The sequence below is a fragment of the Dipodomys spectabilis genome, unplaced genomic scaffold, assembly GCF_019054845.1.
Source record: "Dipodomys spectabilis isolate Male_0828 unplaced genomic scaffold, ASM1905484v1 ptg000273l, whole genome shotgun sequence".
Lineage (NCBI taxonomy): Eukaryota > Metazoa > Chordata > Mammalia > Rodentia > Heteromyidae > Dipodomys > Dipodomys spectabilis.
In genome coordinates, this window is record NW_024870950.1 from 4107809 (window position 1) to 4122028 (window position 14220).

Sequence of the window (14220 nt, forward strand, 5' to 3'; positions counted from 1 at the left end):
TGCCGGGCTCCTGCTATATACCACGGCGCCCGCTGTTATCTGAGACCTTGAGTGGAGAAGCTCTTTTCTGGGCGCGTGTCCAGTGGGCAGCGTGTGCCAGGCAGGGCAGCGCGGGAGCCTGGGATGGACACAGCTGCCGTCCACGGCTGAGCTCCAGGCCAAGCGCTCAGGGCCACGACGCGGCTGAACAGCAGCCCTGGCCCCATAGCTGTGTGCTACAGCCCTGCTGCCCGGGTAGGCTGAGTCTATGGACTCACAGCTGAGCCCCAGACTAGCAGTGGCTATGGTCTAAGAGTCCAACAAACCTTCTTTCCTCAGAGCTCAGGCTCCTGATTAGCTGGGATTAGAGGTGTGAGCCACCAGAGCCCCGGGGACAGTTGTCTTACTGGAACTCCTTGTCTGTTCCTGGCCTTGGCTCATTTGAGAAGATGGTCTAAGGACAGAGAGTGGGCCACATGTGTTAGGCAGGAAAGCAGAGCACTGAACACTCGGTGTCCTGCCTGAATGAAGCCACTCTGCACGAGTGAGCTCATCGTGTAAGCCGCGCTCACCAGGCCCCTCCTGGAAGAGACCAAGTTCACCAGCCCCCAGTGTAGCAAGCCTGCACCAGGGGAAGGAATGGGAAAGTAGTTTGTTTTTAAAGATCCAATATAAATCATCACCATTTTGGAAGTCGTAATAATTTTATTTACTATTTTTGACACTAAAGTCAGAAGGTCCACTCTTTTTTTTTGCCTGGTGAGAATTTTTTTATTTTTAATATACTTTTATTGTGAAAATACTGACAGAGGGGTTACAATTATGTGGGTAAGATAATGAGCACATTTCTTACCAAGCGTTGTAGCCTCCTGCTTGGTTTCACCTTCCCGTCCCTTCGAATCCTTCCCCCCACCCTGTCCTCCCCTCCCAAAGTTGTAAAGTTCGTTTTTCGACATAACAACTTGTACATCTTATTGTTGCAATGGGTAGAAGATCCACTCTTAAGGGGACATTTAACAACACCGTGTACTCAGGAGACTGAGATGTGAGGATTAAGCTTTGAAGCCAGCCAGGGCTTCGCAAAAACTCCAAAAGTGAAGCTGTGGCTCAATGGTAGAGCACCAGCATTGTAGGAAAAGCCAAATGAAGGCAAGAGCCTCTAGGTAGACCCCCCCTACACACACACACACACACACACACACACACACACACCAAGAAAAGAAAAGCAAAGAAAGGAAGGAAAAAGGGAGGGAGGGAAGGAGGAAGAGGGAAATGAAGAAAGAAGGGAAAAAGGAAAGAGGGAAGGAAAGAAGAAAGAAAGAGAAGAAAGAAAAGGAGAAGGTAAAAACAGCTTTGGAAACAGCCAAGGCCTCTCTGGAAGAGGTGAAGAGGCAGCAGCAAGCACTGGTGTCCCGCGTCCCTTTGGAGACGCCTGTGGCCCGGAAGTCAAGTCCCCCTGGAAGTCCAGCGGCCAGGGTGAGGGGAGAGTGCAGGGCGGAGTGAGGAGCGGCCTGGGGAAGGTCTGCTTACAGGGGCTGGGACAGGAGGGACAGGGGCAGAGGCGGTGGCCGCCCCTCCCTCCTCCCTGACTGCACATCCTGGGAACCCGCAGCTGGCCATGAGAGTCTGGCCAGCGCCCGCAGGCTGGGCGGCGGAGCTGAGCCCCGCACCCGCGGCCTCTGCGGCCCAGGCTTTGTACGTAGTTGTGACAGGCGGTGGGCGGTGAGTGGAGCGATGCCGGGTGGCAGGGGAAGGGGGTCCCTTCCGGAGGAATCCGAGATGTGGGCTGGGAGGTGAGTCCCCTGATTTCCCCAGAGCAGAGAGGGGTGGAGAGGGCGGGGCAGAACTGGGGCTGCAGAGCTGGGGCCCGTGCAGGGCCTGAGGTGCTGGGTGTGCTCAGGGCCTTGTTCCTGCTCCTCACTGGGCCATGGGGGGGGGGGCAGGCTCCTGGATGCCTGCACCTCCTCTCAGCAGAGCTGCCGCCCCTGCACACGATCGCAGACACCGCGCAGAGCACGCCCTGGCGTTGGCCTCTGGCCAGTCCTTGGGCTGAGGGGTCGGCCGTGTGTCACCGTGGGAAGAACCCCAAACCCACAGGTGGGTGTGTGGCGCCTCACCGCCTGCTGCTCCCATGGCAGCGCTCTGAGCATGCGTGCGGCCGCCAGCTGCTGCCTCCAGGCCGGGCCTGGGAGGGGAGGCCAGGCCGCCCTGGCCCCAAACACCACAGCTTTCCACCCATGTTTTTCCCCATTTCCTGTGCCTGTGTGCTTCTGACCAGCCACCTGATGGGAAGGGGACTAGAGGGGTCTCCAAGAGACCCCCCACCACCGGGTCTTCTTCAGCTCAGTGGCCCCCAAACCAAAACCAGACAACATTGATGAATGTTTGTGGGTTTATTGAAGCTTGGAGGTCGGGGGAGGGCAGGAGGGAGCAGGGAGCAGCTCTGTGGCTCAGTTTTCCTTCAGGGTCTGCTTCACCCAATCCAGGACTGCAGTGATGCGGGTGAACACAGCGGGAGTGTCCGTACAGCAGAAGTCGCTGCCCCAGGACACGATGCCCACCTGGGTCCACACTCCCCCCTTCTTGCACACCAGGGGGCCGCCAGAGTCGCCCTGCAGGGAGAGGGAAACAGGCTCTGGTTTTGTTGTAGCCCAGGCAGCCCGGCATCTGCGCATGCGCCCAGAGGCCAGTCCATGGCCTGACCCAGGACACCTCTGCCTGCTTTCTGGGTGGGTTGTGGGAGATTTCAGCAGCTGCTGTGGGTTGAACTTTCTGGAAGTCTGGGCCATTGTGTGACAGAAGTCAGTGCAGCTGAGTGCGTGCAGGGAGGCGCGGGAGGGCGGGCTGTGCGGGGCAGCGCGGCTGCGGCTCAGCCTCGGCTCTGCCTGGGCCCTGTCCAGGCTGCGCGGCTCACCTCCCGCAGCCGCCACGCACACGCTCACGGGGATCTGACACCATCGCAGCTGAGACACTACACCTGCCTCCCTCCCCCTCAGCCCTCACCCCGTACTCGGGCAGCCATGTCTAGAGAGGGGGTACAGTGTGGGCAGAGCCCAGGAGGCCGCACAATGCAAGGGGAGGTGCCATTTCCTCCGGCGCAGATCATGTCATCTGTGATGTCAGCACCCCAGTACTTCTGACAGTCGGGAGTGGACACGAGGGGCAGCACTGCCTGCTGCAGTGTGGATGCTCTTTGATGGTCTGGAAGGGCAGTGGAGGGCGAGGTCAGTGCCATGGCGCTGCCCAGCCTGGCAGCTCCCACCCCCACCAGCCCCCGGACAAGCTGCTCACTGTTGTATTGGGTCTGGCCCCAGCCTGTGATGACGCACGGTGTCCCTGGCGGGAAGTCAGCCTCGTCACAGGCCAGGCACACGGCGGACACAGTGTCGGTGAAGCGGGCCGGTGTGGCCAGCTTCAGCAGCGCGATGTCATTGTGTACAGGATTACTGTACACTTTACCAGGTTTACTGATCACCTGTGGAGGAGACCAGAGTCCCAAGTGAGGCCCAAGGAGGAGCCCAGGCTCTGCAATCTTCTGGGGACCAGATCCTTCCCTGGGGGTCCGTCCAGCAGGCCCGGCTACCTCTGCAACGTCCAAGACCTGGACGTCCTCCTCATCAGAATCCAGGTTAAACGCCCCCGCCACCACCTTGTCACCTGGCCTAGGCATGGAGACAGGTAGGGGTGAGATGGGAGAGAGGCTGCTCCCCTCCTCTGCTCTACAGAGAGCGCAGGCTGTCAGCCTTACATGACCCCACAGTGGGCAGCAGTGACCACCCATTCCTCGCTGATCAGGGCGCCACCGCAGAAGTGGAAGCTGTCTTCATACTGGGGAAGAAAAAGGGACTGTCACAATTCCACCAGGACAGCACCCCATGCTGACTGCCACCCACACTGCCCCCGTGCCCAGCACCCCCTCTCACCTGCAGGGACACCTGCCAGGGCCAGGAGCCAGGGACAGCGTCCTCCCCATTGACCACCCTGGACAGCCCACTGACCTCAGGGGGGATGGCAGGGATCCCGCAGCCTGGGGACACAAGGAGGTGACAGCCAAAGTGGGCACTGGGACCCCGCCAGGTCTCCCCCCTCCCTCCTCCAGTTTCCTCTCACCCTTGGGGATCCCGGCTGGCTCCTCCCTTCCCTTCGCCCTGCCCCCTGCCCCCCCACAAACCTGGTATCCCACATTTGCAGATCAGTGTGAGGCGAGCAGGATCCTGGTCAGAGAACTCAGATTCTTGTGCCCCGCTCAGCTCCCCTTCCAGACAAATACACACACACACACACAGACATGCAGCCCGCGAGGCCGTCAGCAGGACCCATGGCTGCCTAGTTCAGCCACGCAGCTCAGTCTCAGTTTCCCCATCAGCACAGTGGGGCGCAGCCGCCACCCTGCCAGAGTTGGTGTGAGACTGTGACAAATGAGCGGACCAAGCGCTGCTCCATTCCGGGGACAGAGGAGAACTAAGAGAGCTGTAAAAGGACAAGCCTCTAGTGCTCACATCTGTGATCCTAGACACTCAACAGACTGAGATCTGACGATCATGGTTCAAAGCCAGCCTGAGGAGACAGTCCTCGAGACTCTACTCTCCAATTAACCACCAAAAGAGTCTGAAGTAAAAAGAAACTTGATTTAAAAAAAAAACCTCAGAAACAGAAGCTAGGCCCTGAAGGATGAATATAAAAAAGGAAAACAAAACAAAACAAGATAAACCCCCCTCAGGCTTGGGCAGGCAGGGGTGAGGGGGCCGAGCCGCCACTGCCCCTTCAGTCTGTCCCTGTGCCCCGCACGGGGTACAGGGGGTCTGGGGAGCAGGGGGAGCTGGGACCTGTGTCTTTCTCCCAACGCCCCCCTGCAGCTGTGAGGCCAGTGAGGGGGAAGAGGACAGGGACTCGCTCTCGCTCACAGCTACACGGAGCGCAGAACGGGGTGAGGGGAACCAACCTTCCTGCCCAGCAAAGGCAGCGCCCAAGACAGCCCAGCAGCCCAGGAGCCAGAGGCCCAGCATGGTGCCGCCGCCACACAGCTGCGTGTTACCTGCCGGGCTCCTGCTATATACCACGGCGCCCGCTGTTATCTGAGACCTTGAGTGGAGAAGCCCTTTTCTGGGCGCGTGTCCAGTGGGCAGCGTGTGCCAGGCAGGGCAGCGCGGGAGCCTGGGATGGACACAGCTGCCGTCCACGGCTGAGCTCCAGGCCAAGCGCTCAGGGCCACGACGCGGCTGAACAGCAGCCCTGGCCCCATAGCTGTGAGCTACAGCCCTGCTGCCCGGGTAGGCTGAGTCTATGGACTCACAGCTGAGCCCCACACTGGTAGAGGCTGTGGTCTAGAGGAGTAGAGTTGTTGTGTTTCTTCCAGAAGCCCTGTGCAGCTGGAGGAGCAGGCCTCTCCTCCATGTTTCAGGCAGAGGCTCGGGCGGGAGGCCTGGTGTGGGGGCAGGTGCTGAGGCTGGAGGCCCAGAAGGCTTAGAGAGGACTCTGCTCCAGGTGTGTTGTAGCCATGTGGGTGTGGGCAGAGCAGCTGGAAGGGCCATGTGCTCCTGTGCTAAGCAGCTTCCCTTCCCCTGTGGCACATGGCATCCTGGGCCCAGCGCGGTGCCTGGACCAGCCAGGGGGTCTTGTTATATCACCTGATGATTGTTTTATCACCCCGTAAGTGTTATATCCACCTGTAATTGCTGATGAGTCTGGATCAGGTGATTGCAGGGGTGCAGGGATACCTGATTCTTGCTTTGCTTGACCGGGTGGGTTGCTTCCTGGCAGTTGTGGAACTGGGAAACATTTTGGGTGAGGTTGCCAGGTGCAGGACCAGCGCCCCTTAGACGAGCAGGGCTTGATCTCCTCTGGCTGCTTTTAATTTCCCTGCATGGTGACCAGTGTGCTGCTTCTAGCACAAATTTCAGTGTCAGACAGCACTGTGGCCTTGGGCCATTGACTTGCTCTGATCTGTTTCTCTTTCTTGATTTTCTATTTTTGTTCTTCTTGGAGGGCTTGAATTCCAGCCCTGGACAATGAACCTACATGGTTTGTTCATTTGTTTTTCCCCCCTCAAGTCTCGTGTCCTACTATTTTAGCCACTGCCTCACTTCTGGCTTTTTAATAGTTCATTGGAGCTAAGAATGTCATGGACTTTTCTGCCAGAGCTGGTGTAGAATTTCAATCCTCTGATCTCAGCCTCCTGAGTAGCTAGAGTCACAGGCATTAGTCACCAGAGTCCCGATGCGTTTGTTTTTCTTGAACTACTTGCCTTCATTTTAGAAGATGGTCTAAGGACACAGAGTGGGCCACATGTGTTAGGCAGGAAAGCAGAGCACTGAACACATGGTGTTCTGTCTGAATGAAACCATGCAGGAGTGAGTTCCTTCTGTCAAGCAGCACCCACCAGGTCCCTCCTGGAAGACCAAGGATACCACTCCCCCATGTAGCAAGCTTGCAGCTTAAAGTATTTTGATTTTAAAGACCAAACATACATCACCACCAGCTAAGAAGTTCTAATAATCATATTTAGTATTATTGACACCAAGGACAAGAGGTCTATTTTTTTGGGGGAGGGGTGAGAACTCTGGGCCTGGGCGCTGTCCCTCGGCTCTCCAGCTCAAGGCTAGCACTCTACCACTTCAACCACAGAGCCACTTCTGAGCTTTTGGTCGTTAATTGGAGATAAGACTCAGACAGACTTTCTTGCTCAGGATGGCTTTGAACCATGATCTTCAGATCTCAGCCTCCTGAGTAGCTAGGATGACAGATAGGAGCCACCGGTGTTCGGCTCATGAAGCCTAATTTTAAGGGGACATAAACAACACAACATACTCTGGAGAATGCCATGTGAGGATCAAGGTTTGAAGCCAGCCAGGGCAGGAATGTCTGAGAGACTTGAGAGACTGTTATTTCCAAATAGGGGGCAAAAAAGCCAGAAGTGAAGCTGTGGCTCAAGTGGTAGAGTTACCATCCTTGAGTGGAAAATTCCAATGAGGTGACGGGGTCTGTGTATGTGCACACACACAGACACACAAGAAAGGAAAGGACAAAGGAAGGAAGGAAAAAAGGAGGAAAGCAGATAACGAGGGAGAAACATGGGAATAAAGGAAAGAAGGAAGCCACGAAGGAATGGGAGAAGGGAAAGGAAAGGAGGAAGGAAAAGAAGAAGGAAAGAAACTATTGAGAAAAATCTCAGTTTTGACATTGGTCGAGGCATTTCCGGGGGAGGGAAGAGGCCACTTCAGAGACCCCAGTGGCCCTGGAGGAGCCAAGAGCCCAGCAGCAGCAGCAGCACCAGCAGCAGCAGCAGCAGCAGCAGCAGCAGCAGCAGCAGCAGCAGCAGCAGCAGCAGGGAGTGGGGGGAGGGCAGGGTCTGAGTGAGGAGCAGCCTGGGGAAGGTGCTCCAGGGCCTGGGATGGGAGGGACAGGGGCCAAGCGGTGGCCACGCCCATTCCGTTGACCACGCCCCCGAGACACAGTGTCCCCGCCCCTCCCTCACCCACAACCCTCCGTGTGGCTCCGCCCCATGCCCTGGCCCCGCCCCTCCCTCACCCACCCCTTCACGTGGCCCCGCCCAGCGCATTGGCCCCGCCCCCGCGCCCCGTGGCCCCACCCCTCCCTCACCCACCCCTTCTCCTGGCCGCGCCCCCACGCTGTGGCCTCGCCCCCGCGCCGTGGCCCCGCCCCTGCGCCGTGGCCCCGCCCCTCCATCACCCACCCCTTTACGTGGCCGCGCCCCCACGCAGTGGCTCTGCCCCTGCGCCGTGGCCCCGCCCCTCCATCACCCACCCCTTCACCTGGCCGCGCCCCCACGCTGTGGCCCCGCCCCTGCGCCGTGGCCCCGCCCCGCGCCGTGGCCCCGCCCCGCGCCGTGGCCCCGCCCCGCGCCGTGGCCCCGCCCCGCGGCCCCGCCCCGCCCCGCGCCGTGGCCCCGCCCCGCGGCCCCGCCCCGCGCCGTGGCCCCGCCCCGCGGCCCCGCCCCGCGCCGTGGCCCCGCCCCGCGCCGTGGCCCCGCCCCCGCGCCGTGGCCCCGCCCCTGCCCTCCCGGCTGTAGGAGGCCCTGGGAACCCGCAGCTGGCCGGGAGAGGCCAGCCTCCCGCAGGCTGGGCGGCCCAGCTGTGCCGCGGTCCCTGTCCGCGGCCCAGGCTTTGTACACAGTTGTGACAGTGGGGCGGCGAGTGGAGGGACCGGGCGGGCTGGGCAGGGCCCACAAGCGAGGCAGGAGCAGGCATTGCTGATTTCTGCCCCCCTCCCCTTTCCGGGACTCGGGCCTGGTCGCTGTCCTGTGCTGCTTTGGCTCAAGGCTAGCGCTTCACCACTTGGGTCACATCTCCACTTCCAGACTTCGGCTTCCTGTTTGAGGGGTCGTTAATTGGCAGTTTGCGTCTGGTGGGCTTCCCGGCCAGGCTGGCTTTGCTGCACAATCCACAGGTCTAAGGCTGGTGAGTGGCGAGGCGTACAGGCTGGGGCTGCTGGCACCATGCTGCAAGGCTGGCTTTTGATACCAGTCAGCGTGTGTAATGACGACGTACTACTTGAAGAAGGAAAAAGCCAGCCAGGCCAGGGGAAGTGCTTGCGGGCCCCGAGGGTGAGGACCGAGCCCCAGCTGTGGCCTGCTCCCTCTCAAAGTGACCTGCAGCACCCACACAGCATCCTGGCCAGAGCCAAGGTCAGACGCCTGACCTCCGTGGGCTGGCTCTTCCTGGGAGGGGAACAGGGCTGGGGGGAGGGCAGGAGCACCCCCAGGCACTCGCTCGTGGGTCAGTCCTCACGTGCACGAAGGCTTGGCCTGGCTGGGAGGAGGGCAGGGCTGTGACTGGCACATCACCGTCCTGGCTGTGGCGTGGGATAGCCTGGGAGCAGCCTGCAGGTTCCAGACGCTTCCTTCTGGCTGCACGGCTTAGGCCTCCCTAAGCCTGCCGGCCTCATTGGCCTACACTGGGCCATGGGGGGTAGGGGGGGGAAGGGTTACTCAGGCTCCTGGATGCCTGCGCCTCCTCTCAGCAGAGCTGCCGCCCCTGCACAGAGCCCTCTGGCCCGTCCTTGGGCTGAGGGGGCCGTGTGTCTCGGGCTGGGGCTCTGCAGGGGCCTGGGAAGGAGGCAGCCGTGGAGCTGCCACCGTGGGAAGAACCCCAAACCCACAGGTGCGTGCGCCGCGCCTCACCGCCTGCTGCTCCCATGGCAGCGCTCTGAGCATGCGTGCGGCCGCCAGCTGCTGCCTCCAGGCTGGGGCTGGAGGGGAGGCCAGGCCGCCCTGGCCCACACACCCACACCCTGACACCTATGTTTCCCCCATTTCACCTCCCTGTGCTTTTCTGACCACCCTCCAGGGAGCTGGAGCCCAAATGATGGGAAAGGGACCAAAGGGGTTCCCCAGAGACACCCAAACCCGGTCTGGGCCAGCTCAGTGGCCCCCAAACCAAAGCCAGACAACACTCATGAATGTTTATTGAGGTTTGGTGGGAGGCAGGGCAGGAGGGAGCAGGGAGCGGCTCTGTGGCTCAGTTTTCCTTCAGGATCTGCTTCACCCAATCCAGGACTGCAGTGATGCGGGTGAACACAGCGGGAGTGTCCCCAGGGCAGAAGCCGCTGCCCCAGGACACGATGCCCACCTGGGTCCACACTCCCCCCTTCTTGCACACCAGGGCACCGCCAGAGTCGCCCTGCAGGGAGAGGGAAACAGGCTCTGGTTTTGTTGTAGCCCGGGCAGCCCGGCCCCTGCGCATGGCGCGCAGAGGCCAGTCCATGGCCTGACCCCAGGACACCTCTGCCTGCTTTCTGGGTGGGTTGTGGGAGATTTCAGCAGCTGCTGTGGGTTGAACTTTCTGGAAGTCTGGGCCATTGTGTGACAGAAGTCAGTGCAGCTGAGTGCGTGCAGGGAGGCGCGGGAGGGCGGGCTGTGCGGGGCAGCGCGGCTGCGGCTCAGCCTCGGCTCTGCCTGGGCCCTGTCCAGGCTGCGCGACTCACCTCCCGCAGCCGCCACGCACACGCTCACGGGGATCTGACACCATTGCAGCTGAGACACTGCACCTGCCTCCCTCCCCCCTCAGCCCTCACCCTGTACTCGGGCAGCCATGTCTAGAGATGGGGGGGGGACAGTGTGGGCAGAGCCCAGGAGGCCGCACCATGCAAGGGGAGGTGCCATTTCCTCCGGCGCAGATCATGTCATCTGTGACATCATCACCCCAGATCTCCTGACAGTCGGGAGTGGACACGAGGGGCAGCACTGCCTGCTGCAACGTGGGTGCTATTTGATGGTCTGGAAGGGCAGCGGAGGGAGAGGTCAGTGCCACGGCGCTGCCCAGCCTGGCAGCTCCCACCCCCACCAGCCCCCGGACAAGCTGCTCACCGTCGTATTGGGTCTGGCCCCAGCCTGTGATGACGCACGGTGTCCCTGGCGGGAAGTCAGCCTCGTCACAGGCCAGGCACACGGCGGACACAGTGTCGGTGAAGCAGGCCGGGGTGGCCAGCTTCAGCAGCGCGATGTCGTCAGTACCATTAATGAAATAATTCTCATTCGGGAACACCTGTGGAGGAGACCAGAGTCCCAAGTGAGGCCCAAGGAGGAGCCCAGGCTCTGCGATATTCTGGGGACCAACTCCTTCCCTGGGGGTCCGTCCAGCAAGCCAGGCTACCTCTGCAATGTCCAAGACCTGGACGTCCTCCTCATCAGAATCCAGGTTAAACGCCCCCGCCACCACCTTGTCACCTGGCCTAGGCATGGAGACAAGTAGGGGTGAGACGGGAGAGTTGCTGATCCCCTCCTTTGCCCTCTAGAGCCCACAGGACTCACGTGACCCCACAGTGGGCAGCAGTGACCACCCATTCCTTGCTGATCAGGGCGCCACCGCAGAAGTGGAAGCCTTTATACTGGGGAAGAAGAAGGGGACTGTCACAATTCCACCAGGACAGCACCCCATGCTGACTGCCACCCACACTGCCCCCGTGCCCAGCACCCCCTCTCACCTGCAGGGATACCTGCCAGGGCCAGGAGCCAGGGACAGCGTCCTCCCCATTGACCACCCTGGACAGCCCACTGACCTCAGGAGGGATGGCGGGGATCCCGCAGCCTGGGGACACAAGGAGGTGACAGCCAAAGTGGACACTGGGACCCCGCCAGGTCTCCCCCCCTCCCACCTCCAGTCTCCTCTCACCTTTGGGGCACCCTGGTTGGCTCCTCCCTTCCCTACACCCTGCCCCCCCTCACAAACCTGGTATCCCACATTTGCAGATCAGTGTGAGGCGAGCAGGATCCTGGTCAGAGAACTCAGATTCTTGCGCCCCGCTCAGCTCCCCTTCCAGACAAATACACACACACACAGACATGCAGCCCGCGAGGCCGTCAGCAGGACCCATGGCTGCCTAGTTCAGCCACGCAGCTCAGTCTCAGTTTCCCCATCAGCACAGTGGGGCACAGCCGCCACCCTGCCAGAGTTGGTGTGAGGCTGTGACAAATGAGCGGACCAAGCGCTGCTCCATTCCGGGGACAGAGGAGAACTAAGAGAGCTGTAAAAGGACAAGCCTCTAGTGCTCACATCTGTGATCCTAGACACTCAACAGACTGAGATCTGACGATCATGGTTCAAAGCCAGCCTGAGGAGACAGTCCTTGAGACTCTACTCTCCAATTAACCACCAAAAAAAGCCCAAAGTGGAGCTGTGGTAGAGTGCTGGCCTTTAGTAAAAACAACTCAGAGCCAGGGGCTGGGAAGGTGGCTCAGTGGTAGAGTGCTTGCCTCCCATGCATGAGGCCCTGGGTTCAATTCCTCAGCACCACATAAACAGAAAAAGCTGGAAGTGGCGCTGTGGCTCAAGTGGTAGATCGCTAGATTTGAGCTGAAGAGCTGAGGAACAGCGCCCAGGCCCAGAGTTCAAGCCCCACGGCTGACCAAAAAACAAAAAACTCAGAGACAGAGACTAGGCCCTGAAGGATGAACATAAAAAAGGAGAAAACAAAGCCAAACGGTCAGGCTTGGGCAGGCAGGGCTGAGGGGGCCGAGCCGCCACTGCCCTTTCAGTCTGTCCCTGTGCCCCGCACGGGGTACAGGGGGTCTGGGGAGCAGGGGGAGCTGGGACCTGTGTCTTTCTCCCAACGCCCCCCTGCAGCGATGCGGCCAGTGAGGGGGAAGAGGACAGGGACTCGCTCTCGCTCACAGCTACACGGAGCGCAGAACAGGGTGAGGGGAACCAACCTTCCTGCCCAGCAAAGGCAGCGCCCAAGACAGCCCAGCAGCCCAGGAGCCAGAGGCCCAGCATGGTGCCGCCGCCACACAGCTGCGTGTTACCTGCCGGGCTCCTGCTATATACCACGGCGCCCGCTGTTATCTGAGACCTTGAGTGGAGAAGCCCTTTTCTGGGCGCGTGTCCAGTGGGCAGCGTGTGCCAGGCAGGGCAGCGCGGGAGCCTGGGATGGACACAGCTGCCGTCCACGGCTGAGCTCCAGGCCAAGCGCTCAGGGCCACGACGCGGCTGAACAGCAGCCTGGCCCCATAGCTGTGAACTACAGCCCTGCTGCCCGGGTAGGCTGAGTCTATGGACTCACAGCTGAGCCCCACACTGGTAGAGGCTGTGGTCTAGAGGAGTAGAGTTGTTGTGTTTCTTCCAGAAGCCCTGTGCAGCTGGAGGAGCAGGCCTCTCCTCCATGTTTCAGGCAGAGGCTCAGGCAGGAGGCCTGGTGTGGGGGCAGGTGCTGAGGCTGGAGGCCCAGAAGGCTTAGAGAGGACTCCGCTCCAGGTGTGTTGTAGCCATGTGGGTGTGGGCAGAGCAGCTGGAAGGGCCATGTGCTCCTGTGCTAAGCAGCTTCCCTCCCCCTGTGGCACATGGCATCCTGGGCCCAGCGCGGTGCCTGGACCAGCCAGGGGGTCTTGTTATATCACCTGATGATTGTTTTATCACCCCGTAAGTGTTATATCCACCTGTAATTGCTGATGAGTCTGGATCAGGTGATTGCAGGGGTGCAGGGATACCTGGTTCTTGCTTTGCTTGACCGGGTGGGTTGCTTCCTGGCAGTTGTGGAACTGGGAGTGATCTGGGTTGCTGTCAGGTGCAGGATGAGCGCCCCCGTGGTGACGGGCTTGATCTCCCCTGACTGCTTTTAAAGTCCCTTCATGGTGACAATGTGCTGGTTGGAGCACAGGTTTTAGCATCAGACAGTGGCGCAGCCTTGTGCCGTTCACCTTTCCTGATGTTTCTTTTTGTTTTTCTTTTTTTTTCTTTTCATATTTTTGGTTCCAATTCTGAGACTTGGCCTGGAGGACTGGACACTGGGCACTGTCTCTACGTTTTGTTTTGTTCTGTTTTGCCCAAAGCTAGCATTCTACTCCTTGAGCCATAGCCCGACTTGTGGCTTTTTAGTAGTTAGTTGGAGATATAAGAGTCTCACAGACTTTCTTGCCCTGCGGCTTCAAACCCTGATCCTCAGAGCTCAGGCTCCTGATTAGCTGGGATTAGAGGTGTGAGCCACCAGAGCCCGGGGACAGTTGTCTTACTGGAACTCCTTGTCTGTTCCCTGGCCTTGGCTCATTTGAGAAGATGGTCTAAGGACAGAGAGTGGGCCACATGTGTTAGGCAGGAAAGCAGAGCACTGAACACTCGGTGTCCTGCCTGAATGAAGCCACTCGGCACGAGTGAGCTCAACGTGTAAGCCGCGCTCACCAGGCCCCTCCTGGAAGAGACCAAGTTCACCAGCCCCCCATGTAGCAAGCCTGCACTGCAGGAAGGAGTGGGATTTTTTTAAAATATCTATTTTTTATTGTAAAGATACTGTACAGAGGGGTTACAGTTACATGGACAAGGTAATGAGTCCATTTCCTATCAAGCATTGTTACCCCCTCCATTGTTTTTCCCTTGCCATCCCTTTCCTCCCTACCTAGTCAATTTCTTACCCCATCCACTCCGCCACAGTTCAAAGCCAGCCTGGGCAGAAAAGTAGTCAAGAAACTCTTATCTCCAATTAACCACCAGAAAACTGGAAGTGGTGCTGTGGCTCAAGTGGTAGAGCACTCACCTTGAGCTGAGCTGAAGAGCTGAGGGACAGCACCCAGGCCCAGAGTTCAAGTCCCACGACCAGAAAAAAAAAAAAAAAGAAAAAAGAAAGAAAGATCAAATATAAGCCAGGCTCTGTTCACTTATGCCTAGAATCCTAGCTACTCAGGCTGTTGAGATCTGTGTATCGTGGTTCAAAGCCAGCCCAGGCAGGAAAGTTTGTGAGATTCCTATCTCCAATTAACTACCAGAAAACCAGAAATGACATTGTAGTTCAAAGTTG

At 59.3% G+C, this 14220-nt stretch overlaps 2 protein-coding genes across 2 annotated transcripts; both read right to left on the bottom strand.

The window, feature by feature from the left end:
- Positions 1 to 2357: 2357 nt before the first annotated feature.
- On the bottom strand, positions 2358 to 5085 carry LOC122126210 (chymotrypsinogen B-like). The gene is made up of 8 exons (XM_042700868.1): positions 4922 to 5085; positions 4151 to 4234; positions 3903 to 4006; positions 3728 to 3807; positions 3563 to 3641; positions 3271 to 3454; positions 3047 to 3180; positions 2358 to 2591 (listed from the first exon to the last, which is right to left on the bottom strand). Exons 1-8 carry the CDS (start codon positions 4983 to 4985, stop codon positions 2430 to 2432), a joined length of 891 nt encoding a protein of 296 aa, XP_042556802.1. The 5' UTR covers positions 4986 to 5085; the 3' UTR covers positions 2358 to 2429.
- A 4300-nt stretch (positions 5086 to 9385) lies between these two features.
- LOC122126211 (chymotrypsinogen B-like) lies at positions 9386 to 12253 on the bottom strand. The gene is made up of 8 exons (XM_042700869.1): positions 12146 to 12253; positions 11166 to 11249; positions 10921 to 11024; positions 10748 to 10824; positions 10590 to 10668; positions 10304 to 10481; positions 10080 to 10213; positions 9386 to 9617 (listed from the first exon to the last, which is right to left on the bottom strand). Exons 1-8 carry the CDS (start codon positions 12207 to 12209, stop codon positions 9456 to 9458), a joined length of 882 nt encoding a protein of 293 aa, XP_042556803.1. The 5' UTR covers positions 12210 to 12253; the 3' UTR covers positions 9386 to 9455.
- Positions 12254 to 14220: the final 1967 nt, after the last annotated feature.

What these genes read in the sequence shown, in the direction of transcription:
- LOC122126211 (XM_042700869.1), bottom strand. Translation starts at nt 12,209, where the DNA reads ATGCTGGGCCTCTGGCTCCTGGGCTGCTGGGCTGTCTTGGGCGCTGCC. An exon ending in TGCCTTTGCTGGGCAGGAAG is followed by an intron (nt 11,250 to 12,145) that starts GTTGGTTCCCCT and finishes TTTGTCTGGAAG; the next exon opens with GGGAGCTGAGCGGGGCGCAA. An exon ending in CTGCAAATGTGGGATACCAG is followed by an intron (nt 11,025 to 11,165) that starts GTTTGTGAGGGG and finishes TTGTGTCCCCAG; the next exon opens with GCTGCGGGATCCCCGCCATC.
- LOC122126210 (XM_042700868.1), bottom strand. Translation starts at nt 4,985, where the DNA reads ATGCTGGGCCTCTGGCTCCTGGGCTGCTGGGCTGTCTTGGGCGCTGCC. An exon ending in TGCCTTTGCTGGGCAGGAAG is followed by an intron (nt 4,235 to 4,921) that starts GTTGGTTCCCCT and finishes TTTGTCTGGAAG; the next exon opens with GGGAGCTGAGCGGGGCACAA. An exon ending in GGGCCAGACCCAATACAACA is followed by an intron (nt 3,181 to 3,270) that starts GTGAGCAGCTTG and finishes CTGCCCTTCCAG; the next exon opens with ACCATCAAAGAGCATCCACA.